Source organism: Meles meles, chromosome 20, assembly GCF_922984935.1.
Source record: "Meles meles chromosome 20, mMelMel3.1 paternal haplotype, whole genome shotgun sequence".
Classification (NCBI taxonomy): domain Eukaryota; kingdom Metazoa; phylum Chordata; class Mammalia; order Carnivora; family Mustelidae; genus Meles; species Meles meles.
Genome location: NC_060085.1, coordinates 26,612,397 through 26,640,000, shown reverse-complemented (window position 1 = coordinate 26,640,000; position 27,604 = coordinate 26,612,397). Strand labels below are relative to the sequence as shown.

Genomic DNA, 27,604 nt, shown 5'->3' with positions numbered 1-27,604 from the left:
GGGCTCGATCCCAGGACTCTGGGACCATGACCTGAGCCAAAGGCAGAGGCCTTAACCCACTGAGCCACCCAGGCGCCCCCAGAAAGAATATTTTTATTAATATGCTAACTAGAATTCAGAGAAGTGGCATTATTTTTAAAAGTTAGTCCTAAACTGGCAATGCCATTATTTACTTCTGAAATAATTCTTGGTACTACTAAGGTTGATGATCAACCACTTTTACTTCTAAAAAAGGAATCTCACAGAGAACTTAGTTTCAGGCAGGATTTCAGTCTTTATCCAAATGGAAGGAAAAAATGTGAACTATTTTACAATAGTTTTAGTACACTAAGAAAAAAAAACCACATTCACGCCAAGAGATATAGTTTTGTTTTTTTTTTTTGGTATTTAGCAATGATATCTACAGTTTATAACACAATTATTTCTGAACAAAAGGAAAAACACTAACAAGTAATTATCGCAAATTTTCTGACCAAATAAAGTTAAAACTAATTTTCAAGGACAATAAAAGAGCAATTTCTGTAAATCCATATTTCTATTTTTCTACAATAAGTATGCGTTGGGTGAACCATTTGGGCAGAAAACTTAAATAGATATTTCTAGAGAGAACTGTATTCCAGAATAAAAAGTAGTAACTAACACTTTGTATCTCTGGCTAGAGCTCCTAGTCTATACTACTGGCCATTTAGTTGAAATAACAAAGGTTTTTTCCCTAAGAAACATCCATCCTAAATTTTCCAGATCGGAAGACTGAAATAACTAAATACCTGCATACACTGTATATCATTTATTACAGAAGAAAAAAAAATTCCTAGTTAAAGCATATTAAAAACAAACAAAAACATTTTCCAAAGCAATATAGCTGAGTTAGTTTAGAGAAAATAACCATTAGTAACTTACTTTGTCAACAGGACTTGGTAATGGAGCATGGATGACACTGAAAAGTAAAATTTAGAATTTTTTATCTAATTTCCTGACAACAGAGGAAACAGTATAACAGCACCAGAATATCTTAAACCCTAAAGTTGATACACTCGGTGTCATATAATTAAAACAATGTGAATTATTCTCTAATCCTTCATAAATCCATAGAATTCTTAGGAAAAAAGGTAATAAATACACAAATCTACCTTTTACACATGATATATTTCTAATCACAAATCCAAAATTCAAAATGTATTAAATGCCCTTTGAGGATCCACTATTTAATGAGGGCTCTGGTGAATTCTATGACTATAGAACTTCTATACAGAAAAGAAGCACTCCTTAAGTTATCTATTTTAAATTCTGGAATGTGTAAATTATGTCCTTTTAAAATTAAATAATCCTATAAACAAAGTCTTAAAAAACAAAGTTCTACTAGAAAGAAAGCTATGATTTGGAAACTTGTTCTAGCGGAGAACAACTTTAGCCAACCAAACAGTATTACTGTTCTCTACCTCACACGCAAACAACTGAAAGCTTAGATGTAGGTATGAAACTAAACTCGGTATATTCCTTTAAAACTAAGCAGTAAACAGACAGTATAATTGGTACTAATTGCCTTTTGGGCCTTATAAAGTACTAACGACAGACAGGCAGTATTACAGTGTAGTAGTTCAGCATGCAGGCTCAGATGCCATACTGACTGGGCCCACATTCTGGTTCTACTTACTAGGTGTGTAATCTTGGGCAAGTTTACCTAAGCACTACATAGGTCTCAGGTTCCTCATCCATAAAATGGGAATAATCATAAAAATAACCCCATGGGGTAACTGTAAGCATTAAATGTGTTATTATAAATAAAGAGCTTTCAACAGTACCTAAGACATAGTAACACTTGAACCTACTACCACTCCCATGAGAAAAGAGCAGATAAGGAAGCCAGGCACCGTGACCAATTTACCTCTGGATCCCCAGAACCTATCACCAGGCCCTAGCAAAGCTGGCGCCTAATGAAGGCTTAAAAAATTACGCCAACTTTAGTTTTTCTCTCTACCGTATAAACATGGGATAGACCGTTTAAACATAACCTTCTTTTTCTTGACTATACAAGCAATACATACTGATTATGGGAAATGAAAGCATGAGGAAATAAGTAAAAATTACCTAATGCCAGCACCTAGAGACAACCATTTGGGGTATATATATTTTTCTCTATAGCCAACGCACATTCAGGCAAATGAACTTAAAATCTAAATAGAAGCAAACAGTATTCATGGTTGTTTTTTTTTTTAATCCAGTTTTCTTAGTGACCCAAGTACAAAATTTTCTGTTCTTGTGAAAATTTGGTTAACAAAAGGCTAAAAATCCAGCTAAACATGTATCTTACAGAAACTATCCTGGATATAGGTGTATTTTGGATATAGGTGTATTTTGTATACACCTGCATATAGGTGTATTTTGTTTGAATTATAGAAAAAGTTCATATGCAACAAGGGAATACAGAAAAGGAAAACCATTATTTAGTGTTAGGATGGTGGGAATATAGGCAATTTTTCTCTGTTATCATTTTTTAAAAAGATTTTATTTATTTATTTGAGAGAGAGAGAGAGTGAGCATGAAAGGGGAGAGGTCAGAGGGAGAAGCAGACTCCCCGCCGAGCAGGGAGCCCGATATGGGACTCGATCTCAGGACTCCAGGATCATGGCCTGAGCCGAAGGCAGTTGCCTAACCAACTGAGCCATCCAGGTGCCCATGTTTGTTATCATTTAAAAATTATCTGTGCAGGGGTACTTGGCTGACTTAGTCAGTACAGCATGTGACTCTTGATCTCAGAGCCATGTGTTTGAGCCCAGGTTGGGTACACAGATAACTTAAAAAACAAATCCTTTGTGCAATATAATAAAAATCAAAGAAGAAGAAAAGAATTAGCTTTTTGAGAACTAGCTAGTGAGTATCTTAAAAGCATTAGATGCTTTAAATGTACCTGAAATTCTAAGCATTCTGGCATACCTAAAAGTATCTTGATTGCTAAAAAAGATGACAGTAACAGAAACAGTCAATGATCATTGTGTCCTTGATGTATGCCAGCTACTATACAAAAGTCTTTAAATGCATAACCTTGCTTAATTCTCCTCATAAAATTGCTGCTCAGTAGGTACTATTGTTATCTTCATTTTTCAAATGAGAAAAGGGAGGCCTGATCAAGACATACAGTCAGTGGAGGTGGGCTTTGAATGAGACTATCCACCTCTAAAGACCATCCTGATCTACTAGCTCTAAAGAATTGCCTGTTCAAGGGGCGCCTGGGTGGCTCAGTGGGTTAAGCCTCTGCCTTCAGCTCAGGTCATGATCTCAGGGTCCTGGGATCAAGCCCCACATCGGGCTCTCTGCACAGCAGGGAGCCTGCTTCCTCCTCTCTCTCTGCCTGCCTCTCTGCCTACTTGTGATCTCTCTCTCTCTCTGTTACATAAAGAAATAAAAAAAAAAAAATCTTAAAAAGAAAAAAAAAAAAAAAGAATTGCCTGTTCAAAATTCATCTTCTCCAGAGAGGCAGCCAGTCTATGTACTATGAAATTGGCAGCAAAATTTTAAATGATACTAATATTTAACCACGTAAGAAAAACCAAATAATGAGAAAGAAATGGGCAAAGATGAAAAGCACTGGGGAAACAAGAAGGAGAGGGACACAATTCACTAACATAGACTGAAACAAATTCACATGTCCTCCTAGATGGAACCCGAGATCACAGATAACCCTTTATATAACTGTTCAAATCTTTTAACTCCATGAAGGGAAAATCTCATCACACACAAACAACAACATTCTTAAGAAACCACACATCACTAGTTGATTAATAGTTACTCTTATTTTTAAAAACTTAACCCTTGAGTCCTGAGTCACATTAGAGTTCCCAAAGTTAACTGTATTTTTTAATAATTAAACTATAATATAGAATAGGAAACAGATTGTTTTACATTTAGGTGTTTAAAAATTTTTACTTTGCTTCAGATATGCTTAAATCTAAAAAAAAAATTGGTAGCATCTAACTGAAGCAAAATATATAATAATCCTAATAAAAGCACAGAGAATCATACCAATAGGAGGGTTTCTCCCTGCTTTCTTTTTCGTTCTTTCTTTTCTACTCACTATTCTACTTTGCTTTAAACTTATTATTGCTTATCTTAACCTCCCACCCTCAGATCTTTGTCTTTGCTTTTGAAGGATAAAAAATATTATGTTGGGTATAGAAACAAGCTTATTGCCCCCCAAATAAAAAATGCTTAAGTTTAGTTAATAATTACTACATAATGATAATCTGTGAAAAGCACAAGATTAAAATGTACTTAAATTTAGATTTTAACATTTACATTTTATGAGTAATTCTTCCTTTTCAAGTTTCTCCTCCTCTAAATGATCTTTCCACTTCTTCAGGGGGAAAAAAAATACAGCCTTGGAAAATCCCTCCAAAACTCCCACCAAAATAGGTACTAATATATCAGCATCCTCAAGGTCCTAAAAGATCATGACACTGGCATTAACTTCAGAGGGAATCACAGTTTAAGAAGTCCTATACTAAATGCAGATCAAAATACAGTTATCACTCATCACTGAGTACAGTTATTACTCACCAATAATTTATATACCCTAAATATTTTGAAAAACACCTAATTATCAATCAAAATATAAATTGTAAAGTTAAGTTTGGAAACATAATAACCTGTGTCTCATTATATATTATTATTTATAGAATTGTAGCTAATGTGAAAATTAAAGTATATTATATTCTAAAAGTACTGCATTAATTTTCTACCATTATAAGAATAATCCTGAAGTGTTAACAGTATATCATCACCTAGAATATTGTTAACCAAGTAATTAATACAAAAATGTCATAGCACTAAATTATACTCACTCTGAGCGGAGTCGGGCTTCCATACCATCTGGTAGAAAAAGTTTTATTGTGGAAACAATACACCCATGGGTAACTGGTTAAAACAAACAAATAAGATGGATTAAATAATTGTTTAAAAATACAAACCTTCATACCTCTCATATCCAAACAATACTTTGTTCCTAAATGTAGTAACTTGGAGAAAGAAATCTGGTGGTTTAATGACAATATTCATTTCCCTGGAGAAAGTCATTCTTCTTCATACTGAATCACAGTTGCAAGGCAAAATTACAGACATTATTGTTTTTCAAAAGTGTCCTAACCTCCAATGCTGTAACAGTCAATAAAAGGTCAGTGGAATATACAGAAATACAATTGAGGAGAGAAAATGCACTTTCTCCCCTATCTGCTGACATCAAAACTTAACTCCAACTATTCCCCAATTTAGCTTTTAGCCTTCATTCCTAATTCTCCTGTCCTCAACCTGTAACACGCTTCACAAAACCTAGTTCTGTATCATACAGCTTGGAATATACTGTTCAAGTCCCCCATTTGACGAGTGAGAAAACCAAGACCTCAGAAAAGTGAAACTGCTTCTGGAACTCTTTAAGTGTCAAAGCTGTTTGCTAGAACTCAAGCCTGAGATTTCCAGTTCAGTATTTAAAATGTGGTTTTGTGCTCTTGGTACTTTTTCTTCCTCCACGCTCAAACATTTTTACATAACATTATACCGCTTTATAGACAACTTCTTACTGTTGCTTCTTACTTCCTCCTTTTCCTTCTGAAGATTTCAAGAGACAAAACCCCCCAAAGCAGCATTTATACAGAGCTTCTCTTTGTGACTGGGTTTCATGGGAAAAAAAAATTCTTGCTGGTTTAAGGTTGATGGCTTTTTATTTCTCTGTTCTTCCAAGATTACATCTTCCGGGGTTAGGGTTCAAACAGTTAATTTATTTAGTTTACCAAAATCTAATCAATGCAGGGTGATGAAAATATACCATCTCATGATTAGAAGACTGGTGGTTATGTGACCATATACATTTGTCAAAACTCAGTGAGTTTTATAAAACTGGTACTGCAGGGCACCTGGGTGGCTCAGTCAGTTAAGTGTCTGCGTTTGATTCAGGTCATGTTCCCAAGGTACTGGGATCAAGCCTCACATCGGGCTCATTGCTCAGTGGGGAGCCTGCTTCTCCTTTTCCCTCTGCCTATTATTCTGCCTGCTAGTGCAGGCTCTCGTGCGTGCTCTCTCTCTCTGTCCAATAAATAAAAATTATTAAAAAAAAAAAAAACAAAACCAAACTTAAAAAAAATAAAAAATAAAACTGGTGTTGCAAGGAAATTATATCTCAATAAAACTGATTAAGAATAAAGCTAATGCTGGGGCACCTGGGTAGCTCAGTCGGTTAAGCATCTGACTTCAGCTCAGGTCATGATCTCAGGACCCTGGAATCACCCATGCTGGGCTCTGTCCTATGAGGAGTCTGCTTCTCCCTCTCCCTCTGTCCCTCCCCACTCTTGTGCTCTCTCTCTTTTCTTTCTTTCTCTCAAATTAAAAATAAACAAAATCTTTTTAAAAAAGAATAGAGCTAATGCATTTATGTAAGAATAACTTACTAAGTGATCAGGCCCATGAATCATAAAAATATTATAAACAAAGTAATATGATTATTCTGTCATCTGGAAATATACAGTAAATTTAAGAAATTTAGTGCAGTTTACTCAATTTTCGTTAACTTATTATTTGAAAACTGCTAACACGGATCAAGAACCACCTATGGGTCAGTCTTCTAAACTTTGCCTAACATAGCAATTACAGCCATCAACCACTGGGCTCCTTCCTTCCATTCAAGCCTCATCCTCCATCCTGCTACCATAAATATCATATGCAAGACCACGCTACCTGCACTTCCAAATTCTACAACTCCGTGCATTTTATGAGCTATTCTGTCACTGATGTCCTTTATCCTCTTGCCTGCATGACCAAATGCTACCTATCCTCTAGGCTCAGACTTTCTACTTACTTCACCAAACTCATTATCTGACTGAGGGGTCCCCAGAGCTTCCTATTATCTACTTCTTATAATAGTAAGCATACTGCGCTATGAATATTTATTATTTATACAACCATTGTCTCACCAGATACAGTCAACTCTGTGAGAGGGACAGGATTGGTGCTTTTCACTTTTTAAATCCCACACTTGGCAAAGTTATCTGGTACAAACTAGGCCTTTAATGAATGATTACTGAATGTGCAAAAAAATATATCTAGTTAATATCTTACAGCTTCCATTGCCCAGGACAAAGTAGGGTTCACCTACACTTCTAAGAACTGCTTAACTCCCAACTTTCCCTGGTAGAACACAGGGAAGGGACAGATTTATCCCATCTCTATGACTCCCCCAGAGGTTTACTGTAGACAGGCTATAATAAATACAGAACAACAGTACAAGAAGATCCAGCAGTACTGACACTTGACCAATATATTTAAATTGGTAATAAAGTCTAAAAAAGTAGGTGCAATGAGTTACGGAATAAAACTGCACTGCCAGAACTGACAAGCTGTGATATATTACATCAGAATTTCCATTGTTCAGATATATCACCTCAAAGTCCAGCAACTGGACTGATGTACAAATCTGTGAAATGAATCAAGGGCTAATACTTAATACTGACAGGGCAGCACAGGGTTGCTGTTCTACTGAAGACAGTTAAAGACCACGTCTGACTAAGCTAGCCAACCCTGGCTTTGAGAAGGTTCTTGTGACAATTAGATACACAGAGGCACGGAATTATTAGTTGTCTTTTTAAATTTGCAATGGGCAAGTATTCAAAACGATCTGACAAAAATATTTTGTCCTAATACTCAGATTAACCAATTTTACATGGCAGTATTTTCCAAAATGGCGTGCTAGCAGGTGTTGACAAAAAAGGATTTGGGGGTCAGAAGAGTTTGGAAAATACTCGGTTAAAAGTGACTGAAAGAGGGGCGCCTGGGTGGCTCAGTGGGTTAAGCCTCTGCCTTCGGCTCAGGTCATGATCTCAGGGTCCTGGGATCAAGCCCCACATTGGGTTCTCTGCTCAGCGGGGAGCCTGCTTCCCTTCTCTCTCTGCTTGCCTCTCTGCCTGCTTGTGATTTCTTTCTGTCAAATAAATAAATAAAATCTTAAAAAAAAAAAAAAGTGACTGAAAGAGACTATGGACTCTTGAAGGGGCGGGGGTGGGAGGTTGGGGGAACCAGGTGGTGGGTAATAGCGAGGGCACATATTACATGGAGCACTGGGTGTTGTACAAAAACAATGAATAGTGTTACGCTGAAAAAATAATTTAAAAAAAGTGAAAGAGTTTCGATTTTTTAAAACCAGTCTTTCTCAGCGCTTAATCAGCTTTGTATCCATCATGAGACTCTGAAAGTAAGATGCATTTTCCAAACTTACTTAACCATTGAGCTTCTTCTCCTTACATAGGAACTGATACAGTATTATATGCATGACATACATGATATTATGAAAAAATACTTGGGAAAATACTGCTCTCAAATACTCTATGAATCACTTTTGTAAACAAATTTGCTCTCAAAATTTACCCAGAAACATTATTTACCATATTTCCAAGACTCAAAGACAAAACTGATTATAAAACACAACTTAAAAGTCTCTCCGGCAGGGTAAGAAGGCTGCATGGTCAGTGCCACATTAAATACAGGTAGCTTCCCCTTTTTTTTTTTTTTTAAGAGCGACAGCATGTGGGTGGGAGGAGGAAAAGGAGGGAAATAGAGAGAATCTTAAGCAGGCTCCACACCCAGCATGGATATGGGGCTCAAGGGGCGCCTGGGTGGCTCAGTGGTTTAAGCCTCTGCCTTCAGCTCAGGTCATGATCTCAGGGTCCTGGGATCGAGACCCGCATCGGGCTCTCTGCTCAGTGAGGAGCCTGTTTCTCTCTCTCTCTCTGCCTGCCTCTCTGCCTACTTGTGACCTCTCTCTCTGTCAAATAAATAAATAAAATATTAAAAATCTATTTCTGATATGGGGCTCAATTTCAAGACCTTGAGATCATGACCTAAGCTGAAATCAAGAGTCAGAGGCTTAACCAACTGAGCTACCCAGGTGCCTCCCACTTTGCTTTTTAAAAGTTTATGTTACATTACTTCACTTTTATGAAAGACCTACATTAGTACCTGTTTTTCTAACCAAAAGAAATCCAAAGAGGATTTTTGCTTATTACGAAAAAAGGTGAAAAGCACAAATAGCATTCAGTGTGGGTTTGCAGCGAGCTGTTACAAAGACATTAAGAGTGGCTCTGCCAAGTTCCTCCCCCACAAACTGCACTCAGCATCAGAGCATCCAGCCACCACAGCTTTGAACTGTGTCTGTGAGCATCTGTGCTTTATCTTGATTTATTTTGTGTATCCATTAGCAAGGTATGTCCTTAGGTATCAGAAGAGCCTAAGAGAGGTGACTTTTTGGGTCTGGGAACTCTAAAAAAATTCTCCATATAAATTAATGGTAATTGTTTCTTCACTTTATACCAATTTTAAAAGGCTGCATAGGGGACACCTGGGTGGTTCAGTCAGTTAAGCATCAGATTCTTGATTTCAGCTCAGGTCTCAATCTCATGGTTGTGAATTTGAGCCACTGCACTACTTGAGGTGAAAAAAAAAGGTTTCATAGGAATGATATACTTTCTGACAGCAAGGAAACCTGTACACATGCACTGTAAGCTATATGCAAATTTCAGAAATGTTTGAATATGAAAAACAGGTGTGTCTGAATAAAAAAAAAACCAAAACCCAAGGTATTTATGGAGAAAAATCTGTAATTACTTGTAGTTATGAGACTTTATTAAAAATCAAAATGAAGACTATCCAAGCTGTCATTTGTGGGTTTTCCCCTCTATTCTCTTATACAGGTTATTTATTTTGCTTTTGAGTTAATATATGTACTCTATGGTATGAAGTCAGGTTTTTTTTTTTTAGTGGTTCGTTTGCCTTTTTTTTTTAAAGATTTATTTGACAAAGATCACAAGTAGGAAGAGAGGCATGCAGTGGGTGGGGCAGGCTCCCTGCTGAGGAGAGAGCCTGATGCAGAGGCTCAATCCCAGGACCCTGAGATCATGACTTGAGCCGAAGGCAGAGGCTTAACCCTCTGAGCCAACCAGGTGCCCCTGAAGTTAGCTTTTTTTTTTTTTTTAAAGATTTTATTTATTTATTTGTCAGAGAGAGAGAAAGAGAAAGCACATGCAGACAGAGTGGCAGGCAGAGACAGAGAGAGAAGCAGGCTCCCTGCCAAGCAAGGAGTTGGATGTGGGACTCGATCCCAGAACGCTGGGATCATGACCTGGGCCAAAGGCAGCCGCTTAACAAACTGAGCCACCCAGGCGTCCCTGAAGTTAGCTTTTTATATTGCCTCTTCACATAAACCTTACTTAAGAGACCCATGTTAACTGTGATTAGCTTAAAAGCTATTTAAGGCCCTGGATTGGGAGACTGAAACTTCTGGGATATGTTGTAGTCTGGGTTCCAGCTCTGTTCTTGCATTGAGTGGGAAGGTCAGGAAGGTCAACACTAATCTGAGTAGTCTGAAGGATCCCTTGAATGACTGGCAGTAATAGGTACAATGAATGAGGTCATAAAAGCATAAGAAACATCAAAAAAAACAAGACCTAAATAAAAGGTGGTAAAATTTCCAAACTGGGGAATTATTTGCTTGCCTTTTGACTGCAATCTAAGATAAAAGAGTTACCAAACTTTCATCCCTGAATTTTTTGTTTCATAAAGTTTTTGATTGAAAGATTTTACTTTAAAGAACTCATTTATTTATGAGTGAGTGAGAACAAGAACGTGAGCAAGGCAAGAGGCTGAGGGAGAAGCAGTGGGACAAGCATAACTCTCCACTGAGCAGGAAGCCCGCCTAGGGCTCGATCCAAGGACCTTGAGATCATGACCTGAACCAAACACAGATGCTTAACCGACTCATCTACCCAACTGCCCTGATTTTTTTTTAAGTAGACTCCTCACTGAGCCTGGAGCCCCATGTGGGGCTTGCACTCAGGACCCTTGAGATCTAGATCTGAGCTGAAATCAAGAGAGGAACACTTAATGGACTGAGCCATCCAGGCGCTCCACAAAGACCTTATCTTTTTTTAAATTCAGAAAAGAAGCAGGAAAAGTTAGCTGAATAGACTAATATTTTAATTCTAAAAAAATGTTTCTGTATTGATATTCTATCATTGTCTTCATTTATGAGCTGGAGTTCAGTAATAAAAAGCTTTCCCTCCTCAACTACTTGTTTATGTCAGGAATAATTCCCTCCAGGAAAGGTAGCATCAACGATTTATTCTTTCCCTTTACTTACATGTTTTCAGAATGGTTTCTCTAGATTCTAGGTTCTTCTAAGGCTGATCAATTCATTTTGCTTTCCTTTTAGTATCACTTAAGTTCATAAATTTGAACACAAGTTGATATATTTCAATTCACTGATGTTATTTATATTGATCCTCAAACTGTCCCATCTTCGATCAATTAGAACTTCATGTTAATTCTTGAGTTTTCTGACAGAACCCTAGCAGTCTTAGATAGCTTCATTGCTTTATATATAAATGACAAAATCTTCTAGGCTCAACCTGTACATTTCCTATTTCCTAGCTGTTTCTTCCAGGAATCCTGTTTCTAGCTATTTATTTGGTGGGAGGAATCCTTTCTCTGGGTATGTGAATTCATTTGCTACTTTATTTCTCTAGCATATAATGGAGCAATACTGCTTGTTAGCTTATTTTTCGATTTATGCACAAGGAGTAGTGGTTCTTTGGTTTTAGCTGTTTGCTTAAGTACTCACTGAGAACTTGCTGGCTACAAAGCAATATGCTGGTAAAGATGAAGAAAAGAAGATGATTATGACTAGATCCCTGTCCTTGAGGAGGTTTTGGTTAATTTTGTAGAGAGAACAAGAAATATCTAACATAACAAGAAAGGAGAAAATTTTTCACAAATGCTACAAAAGGTACAAAACACTATGGGAATTTGGAATGGACAAGGGCAGGGGAAAGATTTATAAAAAGGGTAAAAAAAAAAAAAAAAAAGAATATGGTTCAAAAGCTGGAAAAGAAAGGAAAGGCTGAGAGAATGGCATTAGCAAAGAAACAGAAAGATAAGAGTGTAAGAGAGTGCCCAGCTTAGGAGGGCAGCTGGAGGAAGACTGGAGAAAGCAGGTAAAGAATATATTTCAGGGCCTCTAGGTGCCAGGCCCATGCTAATTACACTATACATGTTAACTAACTGCTTATGACAAGGTCAAAGAAGCGAAAGTAACTTGCTTGGGATCATATGTTTGGAAAGTGGCAGTGCTAGGATTCAAAACAATCTTTTCTATATGCCACCTTACCTCTAATCTAGTTTAACAGCTTAACATTTATAAAGGAAAGGAGTGGGAAACAAAATCAAAAGTTTGAATTGAGCCCACATTTTTGAGGGCCTCAAGTGTACAATTAAGCATTTCAGAATTTATTTTGCAGTATGGTACAGCCTTCTAAAGCAGGAGAATAACCAAGCTGTAAGAAGAATATTCTGAAGGCAGTGTGTTGGGAGTGTATAGTGGCCACAAGTAGAGAGCTAGTGTGATGCTCTAGGCTGACAACAGGAGAAACAAGCAGGAGCAGGGAAAGGAAAGATATGACCCGAATGACTAGAGGTAAAGAGAGAAGATTCAGAAACAATACAAGGATTCTGAGCTAGTGTATGGGAAAATGATGGAACAATAAAAAGAAACTGATAAATCAAGAGAATGCTCTAGTTTGAAGGGGAAATTAAGCTTTGTACAGAGTAATTTTAAGGGGCTTGAGGACAGGGGAAAGCATATAAAACAGGTGCTGCCAGGAACTTAATTGAATAGGGTTTTTAAGCCTAATTTCCAGAAGAACAACCAAGGCTTTTAAAAAATAGGTATACTCAGTTCCCACAACTTGCAAATCTCCTTTTTAGGAATGAAGAGTGGGATCCAGACATCTGAAGTTTCAAAAGTTCTGCAGATAATTGTGGTGCAGGTAATTTCTGGGTCAAGAACCCACTTTTTAAAAGAACAAAAGTAGACTGCCATGCTATCAGAAAGATTTTCTTAGTCACCCCAGCAAATTTGGCACAGCCTGTGCTGAATCAGCTTTGTGATTTTCCCTAGCAGCTAGAAAGTGGAAGAATGTAAAGCTTCTGGTTAAAGTTACCAAAAGCTAGGAATGAGCAAGGACAGCAAAGCCAAAAGTCAAGGGGTGGTCTAGCAGTTAGTGAGAGTACCTTCGAAATGGCCAATGATAAGTTCCAAAGGACAGGTAAAGGAGCTTGGGGCTGAAGCTACTGTGAAAGAGGGGGTGAACTTACAGGCAAGAAAAGATGATACAAATGATTGGCAAAGGTTTTAGTAATAATAGAAGTATCTGGCCTCGAGATGGGAACTCCATATACACTCTATCCAGGTTCACACAGAACATCATGCTGCAATGTAAACACTGAACATCATACCATAAACCTTGAAGTAGGTAGTAGTATCATGAGTTCCATTCTATTAGATGAGCAAATTAAAGTTTAGATAGATTAAGGAGAGGTAACTGAGTCACAGTAAAATAAAACAGCGGTAGAAAATAAGAAGGTTACCAGTTTCCAATGGTCATATGAAGCTTCTGGATTAGGAGGAAGGATGTCAAAATCTTAGTTGAGATAAGGTGGTAGAAAGAACTGTAACATCGTGGAAGAAGATTCATGACATTTTGAAATTTATTCAACCAGTGTGTGCCAGTTTGAGTGTGGAGATTCTACAATGAAGACATGCACTCTGGCTGCTCTTGCAATAGCTGATAGGGAGGCAAACACGTAAGGGGGAGTGCCGTGTGCAACAGGGGTATGGAAAGGCACCTTTTCCAGCCTAGAAAAGTTTCTAGCCAAAGGAAAAAGCATGTGCAAGGGCTTGAAGACCAGAAAACACAAGATCTATTGTGGGAAACAAAAGTAACTAACGGCAGTTACTGAGGAAGATAGCACTGACTGCTCGTAATAGGCCCCTTGTTCACAGCAGCTTACCAAGGAACAGATACTGGTGAAGTGGACTTCAGTGATGAAGTGACTGGAGTTATACATCAAGTGACTGGAGTTATATGTCAAGTTTATAGAACTAATTGGTCCCAAGCTTTGCAGCAGAGGATTACTATAATATTATGTGACCCAGGAAACTCATGCCCTGTGGCATGAGTTTGTGGATTGGGGAACAGAGGAGTAGATAGCATTAGGTTCCTAAAGCCCCCATTCCGGAAAGATCTGATAGGTTGGCTTTCTGTCTTCCATATTTCCTTAAAAAGAAAAATCTGTTAGAAGATCATCCTGTTTGTTTACCATGATATTTTACATCTATAGGGCAGGTTATTTGTACAGTGAGTTTTCTCACTGGGGTCACACCATGTAAAAAGCCAAACATCAAAATCAGCTTGTTTTGGAGAGGTTAGAATAGAAGAGTCACTAATATGAATGGATATGCTCGATGACATCATGTGTCTATCACCTTTTTAACAAAATCACAATTTTATACACACATACAAAAAGCCATTTTTATATATTATATATTCTTTTTTGAAATTTCCTTTTATACATAATTTCATATAAATATATAAATGACACAGATGGTGGAAGGTTTTTAACAACTGTCTTACTAACCCCCACCCTTTTTAATTTGGCTGTCTCTTCTTTATTCTTCTCCTCTACCCCACTCCAGGATGATTCACAATAATGACCTAGGATGCACCCTTCCATGCTTTTTTCCCCATGGTCATATAATCAAATACAAACATATACATGTATCTGTATATTTATAGAGATTGGTGTGACTTTTTAAAGTAATGAAATTATTAATAGTAATTCTTTCCTCAACAGTATATCTTATAGAAATCCCTGCAATTGACATAAATCTAATTTATTCTTTTTAATAGCTACACAATGGGCAATTTTAAAAATTATGCTTCCTTTGTTTTTTGTTCCACACACAGTGATGCAAAAAAAAAATCCTTTTATACATCCTCCAACTATTTTTGTCATTTCTAGTGTCTAATTTTATATCCTTACTATAAATGTATTCAAAAGCACTATGTAGTACTGTTTTGCATTAATTCATGCTTTATGTAAATAGTATTGTACCACACACATCCATCTGTAATTTACTTGAGATAATGTTTTGAGATTTGTCCACACTGATACATTGTAAATTTAGTTCATACACTTTTATACCTGTATAGTATTTGTGCTTTTATTCTATTTTTATTTTTACTTATTTATTTATATATTTAGAGAGAGAGTGCAGGTGGGGGGGGATGGGAGAGAGAGAGAATCTTTTTTTTTTTTTTTAAAAGATTGCATATATTTGTCAGAGAGAGAGGGGACACAAGCAGGAGGAGCAGCAGGCAGAGGGAAAAGCAGGCTCCCTGCTGAGCAAGGAGCCTGAAGTGGAACTCAGTCCCAGGACCCTGGAATCATGACCTGAGCCAAAGGCAAACACTTAACCGACTGAGCCACCCAAGCACCCCAAGAGAATCTTAAGGGTCCATGCCCAGCGTGGAGCCCGACACAGTGCTTGATCTCATGAGGTCATGACCTGAGCCAAAATCAAGAATCAGATACCAAAGTGAGCCACCCAGGTGCCCCTTTTTATTCTAATTAGAATTCTTGTTTTATTTAGTTTTTTCTATTCATTCTATTTATTTAGAATTTTTATTAGGAAACTCCTAAACTTCATCAAATGCCTTTTCTTTTCCTCTCTCTTTTTCTTTTCTTTCCTTTCTCTTTCTTTCTTTCATTCGTTTGTTTGTTTCCAGAGTACGGTTTTATTTTGCAGTACAGAAATATTCTGGAGCCATTTTGAGGCAGACATCATTAAAGTGGAGGCTTTGTCAAATCAATACTGCAATATAGCTTGGTCCATTGAAGAATCCACATCTAGAATACAAAAGAAGCTTCTACATTTACCTAGTTTATGACAGATTTCTTTCCCTTTGCTCTCATCAATTTTATGAGGCTAAAACACTGTACACAGGTTTCCTCCAAAATGAGTCTCATAGCCTGGAGTTGGGTTAGAATTTCAGGCCCACGTAACCCCAACTTGTGGCTGTTTTATATGGGCACCATAATACTTGACAGGACACAAAATGTAAAGGTGCAGGGAAAATTGAGGGATTGTGCCCCAAATTGTGGAATATTCAATTCCTAATTTCTTTAATGTCAAGAGGACAGAAAGCACGAAAAACTGTACTGATCCAGCTCTTGAGCAGCAGAAGCACACAACTGCAAAGGCTACAGTGACTAAAAGATACAAATACAAATGCTCTGTATCAGTGTCACAATGTTTTTTTTACAACTGGTCCTTCACTGGGGGAAAAAAAAAAAGCCAGTACTGGTTAAACTGAACAGAATATGGTAACCTGCCAATTCTGAACAGCCACTCCATGAAAACAAATTAATACATAATATTAAAAAGGGAAGGAATATTTAGTGGTACAGTGCTTGGCAATCTCAGCTTTGATTATAAAAGCAAGTCTTATAATATTGATTTCAAAAATATTATTTATTTATTTATTTGAGAGAGAGTAAGCAAGAGGGAACACAAGCCAGTGGAGGGGCAGAGGGACTTGATCCCAGGACCCTGGTATCATGACCTGAACTGAAGGAAGATGCTTAACTGACTGAGCCACCCAGGTGCCCCCCTTTTATTAAAATACCACTTATTTATTTGAGAGAGAAAGTAAGCCAGAAAGACCACAAACTGGGGGAGGGGCAGGGGGAGATGGAGCAAACTCCCCGCTGAGCAGGGAGCCCAATGTGGGACTTGATCCCAAGACCCTAGGATCGAGTTGGTGGTATAGTGGTGAGCATAGCTGCCTTCCAAGACCCTAGGATCAACAACATTGATTTTATACAGTATACATCATTTGCCAAAAGTTAAGTTTGTCCCAATTAGATAATAATTTGTACTATTGTTAGTCTTCCCCATAGATGTCATTTTTCTTATGTTCATTTCCTCAAAGTCAAACTCTGATTCGATCATATTACAGATGACTTTAACGTCATCAAAAGTTGTTCTAAAGTGAGTTGTGGCATTGTATATGCAGGAAATAAAGATCTGGCTTTCTGTTCCCAAGCCTTCTGGCACAAGGAGGTCACTAATACTAAGAAATTTCTCTTCAGTAAGTTCCAAAAGCTGCAAAACTGGTCTGATTTCTTTCTCTGGTTTACTGGTCTCCACAGTTGTACTAACTATGCTGATATACTTCCCTTGTCCTGCCACACTGTATACGGAGGAGATCATACAGACATAGATATCTGACTTCCACCTGTTAGTTCTGGAGAATGATGATCTGGCAGGAGCTGGCACTACTGGTGTTCCTGATGGGGTGGTTGAGGATTTGGATAACTCTAATCATCTGGCTCACTTTTTCTACCTTGTCTTTGACACATTTGGGATCACAAATGAGCTGCTTACAGCAAGGAACTTCTCCTGTAATTTCAGACCAATCACTCTTGGTATGGTTTCACACCAATCACTCTTCCATTTTGCACAATGATTCTTCAGTTCGTTTATTGAGCATGTAGGTACCACCATAAATAGCACTTAGCCCTGCAGATTCCAGGCTAAATTCTCCAAGACCATGGAGAGGATAAAGGTATGGGCTTTTGCCGTATCTTGCCAGAGACTTGTTGTAAAGTTTAATCCTCTTAATGGTTTCACAACATAGTTCATCAAAATTCATTTTTTTTTAAGATTTTTTATTTATTCATTTTGAAAAAGAGCAAGCAAGAGCATGAGCAGGGTAGAGGGTCAGAAGGAAGAGAAGGAGACTCCCTGCTCAGCAGGATGCCCAACAAGAGGCTGGATCCCAGGAGCCCGGGATCATGACCTATGCCAAAGGCAGATGCTTAACCAACTGAGCCCTCCAGCCACCCCAAATAGTCATCGGTTCTATAAAATGCCAGGGTATGGCCAGTAAAATCTATGATCTTATCCCAAGTCAAATTTCTTATACACCTCCCAAACTGCAGTCTCCTTAGGATCAATGCCTTCTAAATTTCTGAGATCTTTTTCATCAAAGCTGGCAACACACACTAGGAATTTTCTGAAGTGACTTTTTCAGTTCCACTAAGCTAGATGCCAGGGTTTCTGTTTCAATGGAAGTAACCTTGTAGATATTTCCTCCCTTACAGACAAAGTTCCCTTCAGTCACTTTGAAAACCAGAGAGCAACTGACCTCTGTATAAAGCAGCATCTTAACCAGCTGACCATTGACCATAAAGAACTTGGGAATTAAGTCAACATTCCAGTCTCTTCTCCCCGTTGATGGTAGTGGTATTCCTGGTATTTTAAATCTCTTATATAAATCTTTCATAGGTATTATAGATGAATTTCTCCTCCACAGTACGAATTTCTATCCATGCGAAGAACCTTCTTTCCATGTATTGACATTATACCTGACAGGATATATCCAGTCAGGCTGGTGCCCAGCAGGAGTACCTTGTACTCCTCTTCATGGGGGCGGGGAAGGGTGAGGGTGAGGACTTAAGCCCCAAGAACAGAGAAAGCGCAGGGGCAGGGGCCAGAAGCTATAGGGCCAACCTCAAGAACAGGGGAAGCGCTCAGGCTGGCCTGATGGAAAAGGGAAGCCAGGGCTAGAGGTACAAGGGAGCTGGAGAGGAGGGAGACTGACTGCCATGCTAGATGAGAAGAGAGAAATCAAATGCTTTTTCAATACTTACTGGTTATAAAGTAACGTGTTTTTCATGTAACATTTTTAGGTTGTGGATGACGTTAGTATATATCCCCAATATTGAATCATTTTTGCATTCCTATAATAAAACCTACTTTGTTTATTCTAGCATTATTTCTGAAGTTAATGTACTAATACCTTAATCAGAATTGTTCATCTACTGTCACAAATGAAAATAGTGCTAGTTTTCTGTTTTTGAACTGTATCTTTATCAGAATTTGACATTAATGATATGGGGCTGGCTTCTCTAAAGTAGATTTTGACAGCTTTCCATCTTTATACATGTTTGAATTATTTAAATAACAGGATTTATCTGCTTTTAAAAATATGATCATATTCAGCTATGAATGCCCCTGTTTCCGGTCAATCTTTAATAACTTCTTAGTCTCTTTTAAGGAAAACAATTTACTCAAGTTTTTACATCTTGGGATAATTTTGCTAGGACAACAATTTAATATAGCTTTTTTCTTTGTCATAGATTGGCATGTACTAGTTTCTCAAAATTCTTTTAGTATATCCTGTATCTGTATTTATGTCTCCTTTCTCATTCCTTATCTTGTATATTTTTGCTAGTATTTTTTTAACCTAATAAGGGATTCAAGGGTTGTGAATTACCTGTTTAGTGTTTGCTGGTTGGTTGGATGATTTTCAAAGAACCGGCATTTGGCTTGTTCATCCCTTCTATAGTTTTTTGCTTATTTCATTAATTTCTGCTTTTCTTTTTCTTGTTCTTTTTCTAATATCTCCAAATGCCAAGTTCCTTCATTGTCCTTTTTCTTTAGTACAGAAGGAATTTAAGATTGTAAATTTTATTTGAGTAAAGTATTTTGGTATAAAAGTCCTTTCAAGGGGCGCCTGGGTGGCTCAGTGGGTTAAAGCCTCTGCCTTTGACTCAGGTCATTATCTCAGGGTCCTGGGATCGAGGCCCGCATCGGGCTCTCCGCTCAGCAGGGAGCCTGCTTCTCCCTCTCTCTCTCACTCTCTCTCTCTCTGCCTGCCTGTGTACCTGTGATCTCTGTTTGTCAAATATAAATAAAATCTTTAAAAAAAAAGTCCTTTCCATATAGTTTAATATTTCCCTTTTGATTTCTTCTTTAAACCAGTGGTTAACCTATAGTGCTATATAATTTCAGGAGGATTTTCTAAGTGATATAAAGCTTATCACAGTACTGTTTAGCAAAGGACAAAGTCTAACTTTTCCCCTGGTATACGCTTAAACAGGTAGTCCTCAGCTAGTGATAGAACTGTATCCCAAGAGCCCAGGCATACATCAACTTTTTGAAGACAATAAATACCAAAAGAAACAACATTTTAAATGATGAAGAAATTTTTCTTTAATTAATTTCCTTAAAGTTGGCATAAAAGATAGTTAAATGTTCAAAGAAGCCTGTAAGAATCTAACGTTTCTAAAATAATAGTGCACTAATAATAACCCTGAATTTCAGGATTGTCCTCTTAGCTTCCTACAGCATGTTCTAAGGAGTGTCTCTCACAGCTGATGAGAAAGAGTGGGAAGGAGTTTGGAAAGAGCTGTGTTCTAGAACAGTCACCTCCCTGGAGATGTGCGTATATGTTAGCATATTAAAGACTCTGAGAGGTCCTGTTTACGTTTGGTTAACTAAGCATTTTCTAAGTGTATCTAACAACCTTATTCTTTTATTAATTAACACCTATTAATTCTCTTTGGGAAATGCAAGCCAAAGACATTCCTTGGAGAATATATGTAATCAAATTCTCTGTCTTCTCTGTGGGTTATTCACAGCTGGGACTCAGTAAGTGTTTGCTGAACGATTTGGTATCAGAGATGGTGTGATGCAACAAATGCTACAGTGTCCAACATGCTGCTCTTAATATGGTCATACATAAGGTGAGCTCTCTTTGTAAGGAGTACTCAGCATTTTGCATCAAGATACAAACTTTCTATTTTACAACTGTAAATGGAAATCACTAAGAATATGACACTACCTGAATTCAAATACCAAAATCTAACTCCCTGAGAAGGCCATCAAAACCTGGTAAAAATATATTGCAGTTGCAATACCCAGTGAAAAGTATATAAACATACATGCACATACACACACACGGTAGCAGCAGCACCGCCCACCCACCCTCACCTCCATGTCCACTGTGCAAAATGTCACATACTGATGACTTAGGGCATCACCAGATCAAAGTATGTTCAGAGAAGCAAAAGGAGAAACCTGTCAACTGATTCCATTGTCCACAAGACAGCAAAATTGCATACTTTCGGTTCATATTGATTTAGTTTTATGATCCAGCCATATAATTTCATGGCCATAAAGTAGACAGTGAAGCAGGTAAAGCCAGGAAGCTTCAGAATTGTAAAATTGACAATCCACACTTATTTAGCTAAAGAACTTCTAATTTCAAAAACTGAGATGTGAAATCTTGTATCTTTATGGGTACTATTAACTGCCTACAGAGTCTGATTTTGTTTGGGACAATGTACACACAACTGGAAGAGATAAATCATAATTGACATATGACAATCATGGATATCCTGATCCCTTCTGCCCCGCAAGTAACTTCCTAGGCTTTTTTGTAGCCATAGATAGGTATGTATGTGGCCACTGGGAAAAGAGGAGTGTAAATCTGCTGAAAGAATTCTACAAAAGACTGTTTTCAACATAAAAAAAGAGCCATACAAGAAGACACTTTGTCCCCGCCTTGCAGTTTTTGCTTGGGGTTTAGGGCTTTGGGCTGTAGCCATCCCTCTTTAACCATGAGACAACAAGCAAAAACCTACAATAAGCAAAAGCATAAGAAACCAACATGTTAAGGACAGTAAGACCTGGATTCCTGGTAACACCACTGAATCAAGTAAACAAACTTGGACCTACCCTCCTACATTCTTGTTAACAATAAATATCCTTAAGTTTAAGGTCCTGTTGGTTGGGTATGCTGTCACTGCAGCCAACTGCTTCCCAAACTAGCACAGGAATATCCTATATTTTCATACCGTGATGAAAACTATAAATTCACTTATTAACATTTCAGAATTTAAAACTTCAGAAAACCAATAGGGAAAGTAAGAGATTTTTAGTTTTTCACTGCGTATAATGCTGTGTTTAAATACTTTTACAAACATGAAATGTTTTATAACATTAAACAGAATTTTTTTAACTTAAAAAGACAAATAATAGGAAAAATCGATCCATACCCGTACCTTTCCGTGTGTTCTCCGTTACATCTACCCCAAACTGGATAATGTCACCAGAAAGAATTTCACATGGTGGACTTTCTTCAGAGCCTCGACTCAATCTCTGGCTATTTATAAAGGTACCGTTACTACTTTTAGTGTCTTGGAGATAAAACTGCAAAAAAAAAAAAGGAACAAAGATTAATACTAATCATTCCAAACCTACTTTGCAAACTGCTACAGGTGGATTTCTTCCCCCTATCAATTCAAACCACTTGTTCTAGCTAAGGCTCTCCTTTAATATACAGGAAATTAGAACCCGGACACCAAGTGATTTAAAATCCAGCTAGACAAAATGGTGCAATCACTTTAGAAAACAGTTAAAGTCCTCAAAATGTTAAACAAAAAGTTAGCATATGACCTAGGAATTCTGCTCTGAGGTATATATGCAAGAGAACTGAAAACCTATGTGCTCACAAAAACTTGTATATGAACTTCATAGCAGCATTATTCATAATAGCCCAAAAATGAAAACAACCTGAAATGAATGTCCATCAACAGATGAACAGGTAAACAAAATGCAGTGTATTTGTATTATATTACATTATTTAGCAATATAAAGTAATGAAGTACTTACTGATTCATGCTACAACATGGATGAACTTTAAAAATAAAATAGTTGCAAAAGACCATGTATTATATAATTTCATTTACATGAAATATCCAGAATAAGCAAACCCATAGAGACAAAAAGCACATTTGTGGTTGCAAGGGGTTGAGATACCAGTGAAAGAAGGGTAAAGGGGAGACTGGTGATGGAGAGTGATGGTGGAAAATGATTGTTAATGGGTACAAGGTTTCTTTTGTGGGTGACTACAATGTTCTAAAAACTAAAGAATAGTGATGGTTACATAGCTTTGTGAATATACTAAAAACCAATGAATTGTACATTTTAAAAAGGGAATTTAAAAAAAAAAGATTTTTATTTATTTGACAGAGAGAAAGAGAGCACACGCAAGCACACAAGCAGAGGGAGGGGCAGAGAGAGAAGCAGACTGCCGGCTGAGCAAGAAGCCCAATCCCGGGCTGGATCCCAGAACCCAGGGATCATGACCTGAGCCAAAGGCAGACACTTAACAGGCTGAGCCACCCAGGCGCCCCAAGGGTGAATTAAGGGTGAATTTTATAGTATGTGCATTATATCTCAATAAAGCTGTTATTTTAAAGAAAACCCAGCTAGACAAAATTCTAATTCTACCTTTCCATCTCATTCTTTGTAATCTTGTTCCTAGGATAACAAAGGAAGTGTTTTATTCCACAGGCAAGGACAACTGGTCTTAGGTAACACCTATAATTAATAGCTATCAGCTAACTAATATACTTGTTATCAGGAATGACCTATCTTCATCAAATGCTTTGTAATAAAGCAGATTGGAGACACTAGGAACTAAAATACTGGAATCAGCTATGAAGCTACTGTTTCCTGGCCTCCTAAACCTGCCTTTTGACACTTGGGTAACTTCCCTCTTTAAAAAGAGAAGGGGTAGAAAGAGACATAGAAAACCTACTTATATATCACCTACCTATTCTAAAAGAAGTCAGGAACAGTTGGGATCATGCACAACAGGCTTACTAGGAAGAGAACAACCAATAAAAAGTGATGTACCTTTCTTTCTGCATTTTTCTACACTCTCCAGCCCTACTTATTCTAACAACAGATTTTCACTGATTTCCTTCCTAAGGAAGAACGTGAAGAAGAAAGCTAATATTTATTAAAATATATGTTACACCACCAGACCCTCAATTAATCTTAACATTAAAGCTATGATACAGAGATTATTTCCATTTGTAAATGAGGAAAATGAGGCACAGGCAGATATCTGCCAAAGGTCACAGAGCCAAGAGCAAGGATTCATATAATAGAATTGAAAGGGCCATTATTCCCCGATTACTTCACACTGACCTTTATGTTTCATTTATCCTTCACTCCTCCCACAAACTCTTTTCCAAAATGAAACAGAGCAAAAGAATATACATCTTGAAGAAAATATGAAAATGGCATTTCTTTTCATTAATTCCTAGATGACAATTTAAAGGCCACCACGCTGTCCATAAATGACTTATTCTCTGTTTGTAATTCAGAAGAAACCAAGTGTTACTTTGGCTAGCAGTTTGTATAATTGCAGACCATTAATGATGAAAATTGTGTTGATATTTTACAAGTCCATTTGAAATTTACAGGTCTTACCACTTCACACCAAGAAGGAGAAGCACAGGTAATAAATACACTCAAGCAGAAACACTATCTCTCACAATTTTTTCCTATCCTGGAACCTACTGTTAAACTATATAGGGGAATTTGGTTTTTATTTCTTAATGAACATATTCATGGGAAATGTGGCAATATCTGGATTCTGGCTTGGTCATTTGAAGTACTATATGCCTTGACAAGCCAAATAAAGGGGTTATACTAGATTTACAGTGTTTTTCCAACTTCACATTCTATCTAATCCATTAGTGAGTTACAAAGTCATTTCGTAGTCTGTGGCTAGCATTTTGATTTTAAACTTTAAAAATAATAGAATATAAATAAGAATAGGGATGCCTGGGTGGCTCAGTGGGTTAAGCCTCTGCCTTTGGCTCAGGTCATGATCCCAGAGTCCTGGGATCAAGTTTGGCATTGGGCTCCCTGGTCAGTGGGGAGCCTGTTTCTCCCTCTGCCAATCCGCCAGCTTGTGTGCTCTCTCTTTCTCTTTGACAAATAAATAAATAAAATCTTAAAAAAAGTAAGAATATATGAAATGAGTTTCAGTACTGTTAGCAAATTCTGAAAAACAAAAAGGTGTGTATGTATGTATGTGTTTTAACACCTCTTACATAGCTCTTACATAACCACAAATTTTCAAATTAAAAAAATTTAAAATCCACATTAACCCACGTTCTTTTCATTCTGACACATCTGTATCACTGTCCAAAGCACGGCCTCCATTTAGCATGAACCTATCATTTATGGTACTTGCTCACCCTTTCTCTACTCTCAACCTGTTAATGGCTTCCAAACACCTTAGAATACACCTGAAGTTCTCATCATTATAGCCTATAAGGCCCTGCATGATCTTGCTCTTGATTCCCTCTGCAAATTCATTAATTTCCACTACCTTCTACCCTCATTTCTCTCAGCCACACTAACGTCTACTCATGCGCCTGAGCCTCTGCACTTGTGTATAGCTACTAGGGATACCAGGGAAAGAAGGGTAAAGGGGCAGGAGACTGGTGATGGAGAGTGATGGTGGAAAACGATTGCTAATGGGTACAAGGTTTCTTTTGTGGGTGACTACAATGTTCTAAAAACTAAAGAATAGTGATGGTTACATAGCTTTGTGAATATACTAAAAACCAATGAATTGTACATTTTAAAAAGGGAATTTAAAAAAAAAGATTTTTATTTGACAGAGAGAAAGAGAGCACACGCAAACATACAAGCAGAGGGAGGGGCAGAGAGAAGCAGACTGCCGGCTCTCCTCTCTAAAACTATTTTCACTGATATGAGTTGACTTTCTGTCCATGGCTGTCTTGAAAGATATTAAAAGTCATGTTTCTGCATCTTCTATGAAACAATCTGCTATTATTCAGTCTAAACTGTACAGAAGCTATTCTATGTACAGGTTAGGTTCCTGAAGGTATAAAGAAGTCAATTTGTTTGCAAGGGATGTGCTTATAGTCACTGGACGCATTTCCCATAAGTAGATATGTTAGCTGGTCCTTCATCACTTTTAAACCAGAAATATTTTTCTCCTCTATGATGATAAATCTTCTTCTATCAGGCTGCTACTGCTGCTGCTGCTTCTTTTCCTTAAAAGAGTTTTGGCTACTCTAAAATTTCTTTTCAAATGTTGTTGACGGTTTTTTGCGGGGGGGGGGGATTTTATTTATTTATTTGACAGAGAGAGAGAGAGAGAGAGAACACGCAGGAGGAGTAGGAGAGGGAGAAGCAGGCTTAGCAGGCAGCCTGATGCAGGGCTCGATCCCAGGACCCTGGGATCATGACCTGAGCTGAAGGCAGACGCTTAACAACTGAGCCTATCCAGGAGCCCCTCTTATTGAAGTTTTAACTATCTTTATTTCCTAGTAGAATAAGGAATGGCCAGGTAGCTCTAGTGTTTGCACTGGCCAACAGGCATTCATATTAAGCAGGTCTTTAAGTAGCCCTGAATTTATAAAAACCTCTGTAACTTGTGACCAAAGCTCAATTTATACTGTTTTCAGACTTAATCTCTGATTAACCCCTTGTTTTTCCCTAAATAAATGTTAAGCACCCAGAAATCTGACTCTAATAGTTGTCCTTGAACTAAAAGGTTCTCCCTGTCCCATCACTTTCCCCATCTCTTGTTGATTCTGATTACCTTCAATGACACAGGCACTACACTCCACATGTTACATAATTTGCTCTTTGGCCTTCAGAAAGTTCTTGTTCATTCCATAAACAAAGACATTTTGCATCACTTTCAACTTTGCTAAAATCTGTAAATACTTTCATTTCCACTATAATGATAAACTTCTTTTTAAAAGATTTTATTTATTTTATTTATTTGACAGACAGAGATCACAAGCAGGCAGAGAGGCAGGCGAGAGAGAGGAGGAAGCAGGCTCCCCGCGGAGCAGAGAGCCCGATGCAGGGGCAATCCCAGGACCCTGGGACACTGGGACCATGACCCCAGCCGAAGGCAGAAGCTTTAACCCACTGAGCCACCCAGGAGCCCCGATAGACTTTTTAAAAAAGATTTTATTTTTTTTTTAATATTTTATTTAATTATTTGACAGACAGATATCACAAGTAGGCAGAGAGGCAGGCAGAGAGAGAGAGAGAGGAGGAGGAAGCAGGCTCCCTGTGGAGCAGAGAGCCCAATGTGGGACTTGATCCCAGGACCCTGAGATCATGACCTGAGCGGAAGGCAGAGGCTTAACCCACTGAGCCACCCAGGCGCCCAGATTTTATTTTTTTTATTTGAGATAGAAGGAAAGTGAGAGTGAGAGAGAGAGAGCACAAGCATGAGGAGCATCAGGCAGAGGGAGAAGCAGACTCCCAGCCGAGCAGGAAGTCCAATGTGGGGCTTCATCCCAGGACTCTGGGATCATGATGTGAGCCGAAGGCAGACGTTTAACCCACTGAGCCACTCAGGCACCCCGATAAACTGTTTTTTTCTAACCTTTTCCACACTCATAGGTTTTGCAATATCCAAACACATTTGAACTAAACTTCAGAACAAGGCACTATATAGTTGACACGCCATAGCCCAGGGGCCAGAAACTTTAAGCCCATACAGGGAGTTTTAAAAATGTGAACAGAATGGATTACGGTTTCTAGATGGCAGATGCTACATCACAGAGTTTTATCTACCTGAATTACCACCTAAAATCAAACAGACTGACTAAAATAGCAAAATCAAAATCCCACAGATAGTATTTATAACAAAAGTGGGTTATAAGGTATCCACATGAACCTCAAAATAAAAGTCAGTGAAGAAAACATCAACAGCCACCAGACATACACGAAACCAGCACCTGCACAGGAGGGTGTGTAAGGAAGAAATGGCGCATTTGAGGGACTCGAAGAGAACATCAAAATAGTCGTTAGGTATTCACTGGACAGTGTGATGGCCAATTTGAGAGAAGTTGAAAACGGAAACAGTTTAGCTCAATCCAGTAACAAATGAGCATGAGTTAAGTTCTGAAAAAGACTGGAGCAGTCTGAGTCATAGAAATTCTTAAACTCAATCTACCAGCAAAAACTGCCTTCCAAGATAGGGCTACACAGTGAGGGAAGTTGCTGGTGGAACCAAAACTGACC

General features: G+C 37.9%; 1 protein-coding gene and 1 pseudogene across 33 annotated transcripts in view; both read right to left on the bottom strand.

Moving 5' to 3' along the window:
• The window catches only part of LOC123932319 (sarcolemma associated protein), a 149,790-nt gene that overhangs the window by 65,313 nt on the left and 56,873 nt on the right, over positions 1-27,604 (bottom strand). For 21 of the 33 annotated variants that reach the window (XM_045990211.1, XM_045990209.1, XM_045990230.1 and 18 more), the window contains exons 2-4: positions 21,784-21,931; positions 4,839-4,911; positions 901-937 (exon numbers count right to left, since the gene is read on the bottom strand). In XM_045990211.1, coding sequence (XP_045846167.1) covers positions 901-937; positions 4,839-4,911; positions 21,784-21,931 — 258 coding nt within the window. Of the gene's footprint in view, positions 1-900; positions 938-4,838; positions 4,912-21,777; positions 21,932-27,604 lie in introns of all 33 variants that reach the window. The other 12 variants (XM_045990207.1, XM_045990210.1, XM_045990208.1 and 9 more) reach the window with 1 other exon arrangement.
• On the bottom strand, positions 16,798-21,341 carry LOC123932747 (annotated as a pseudogene).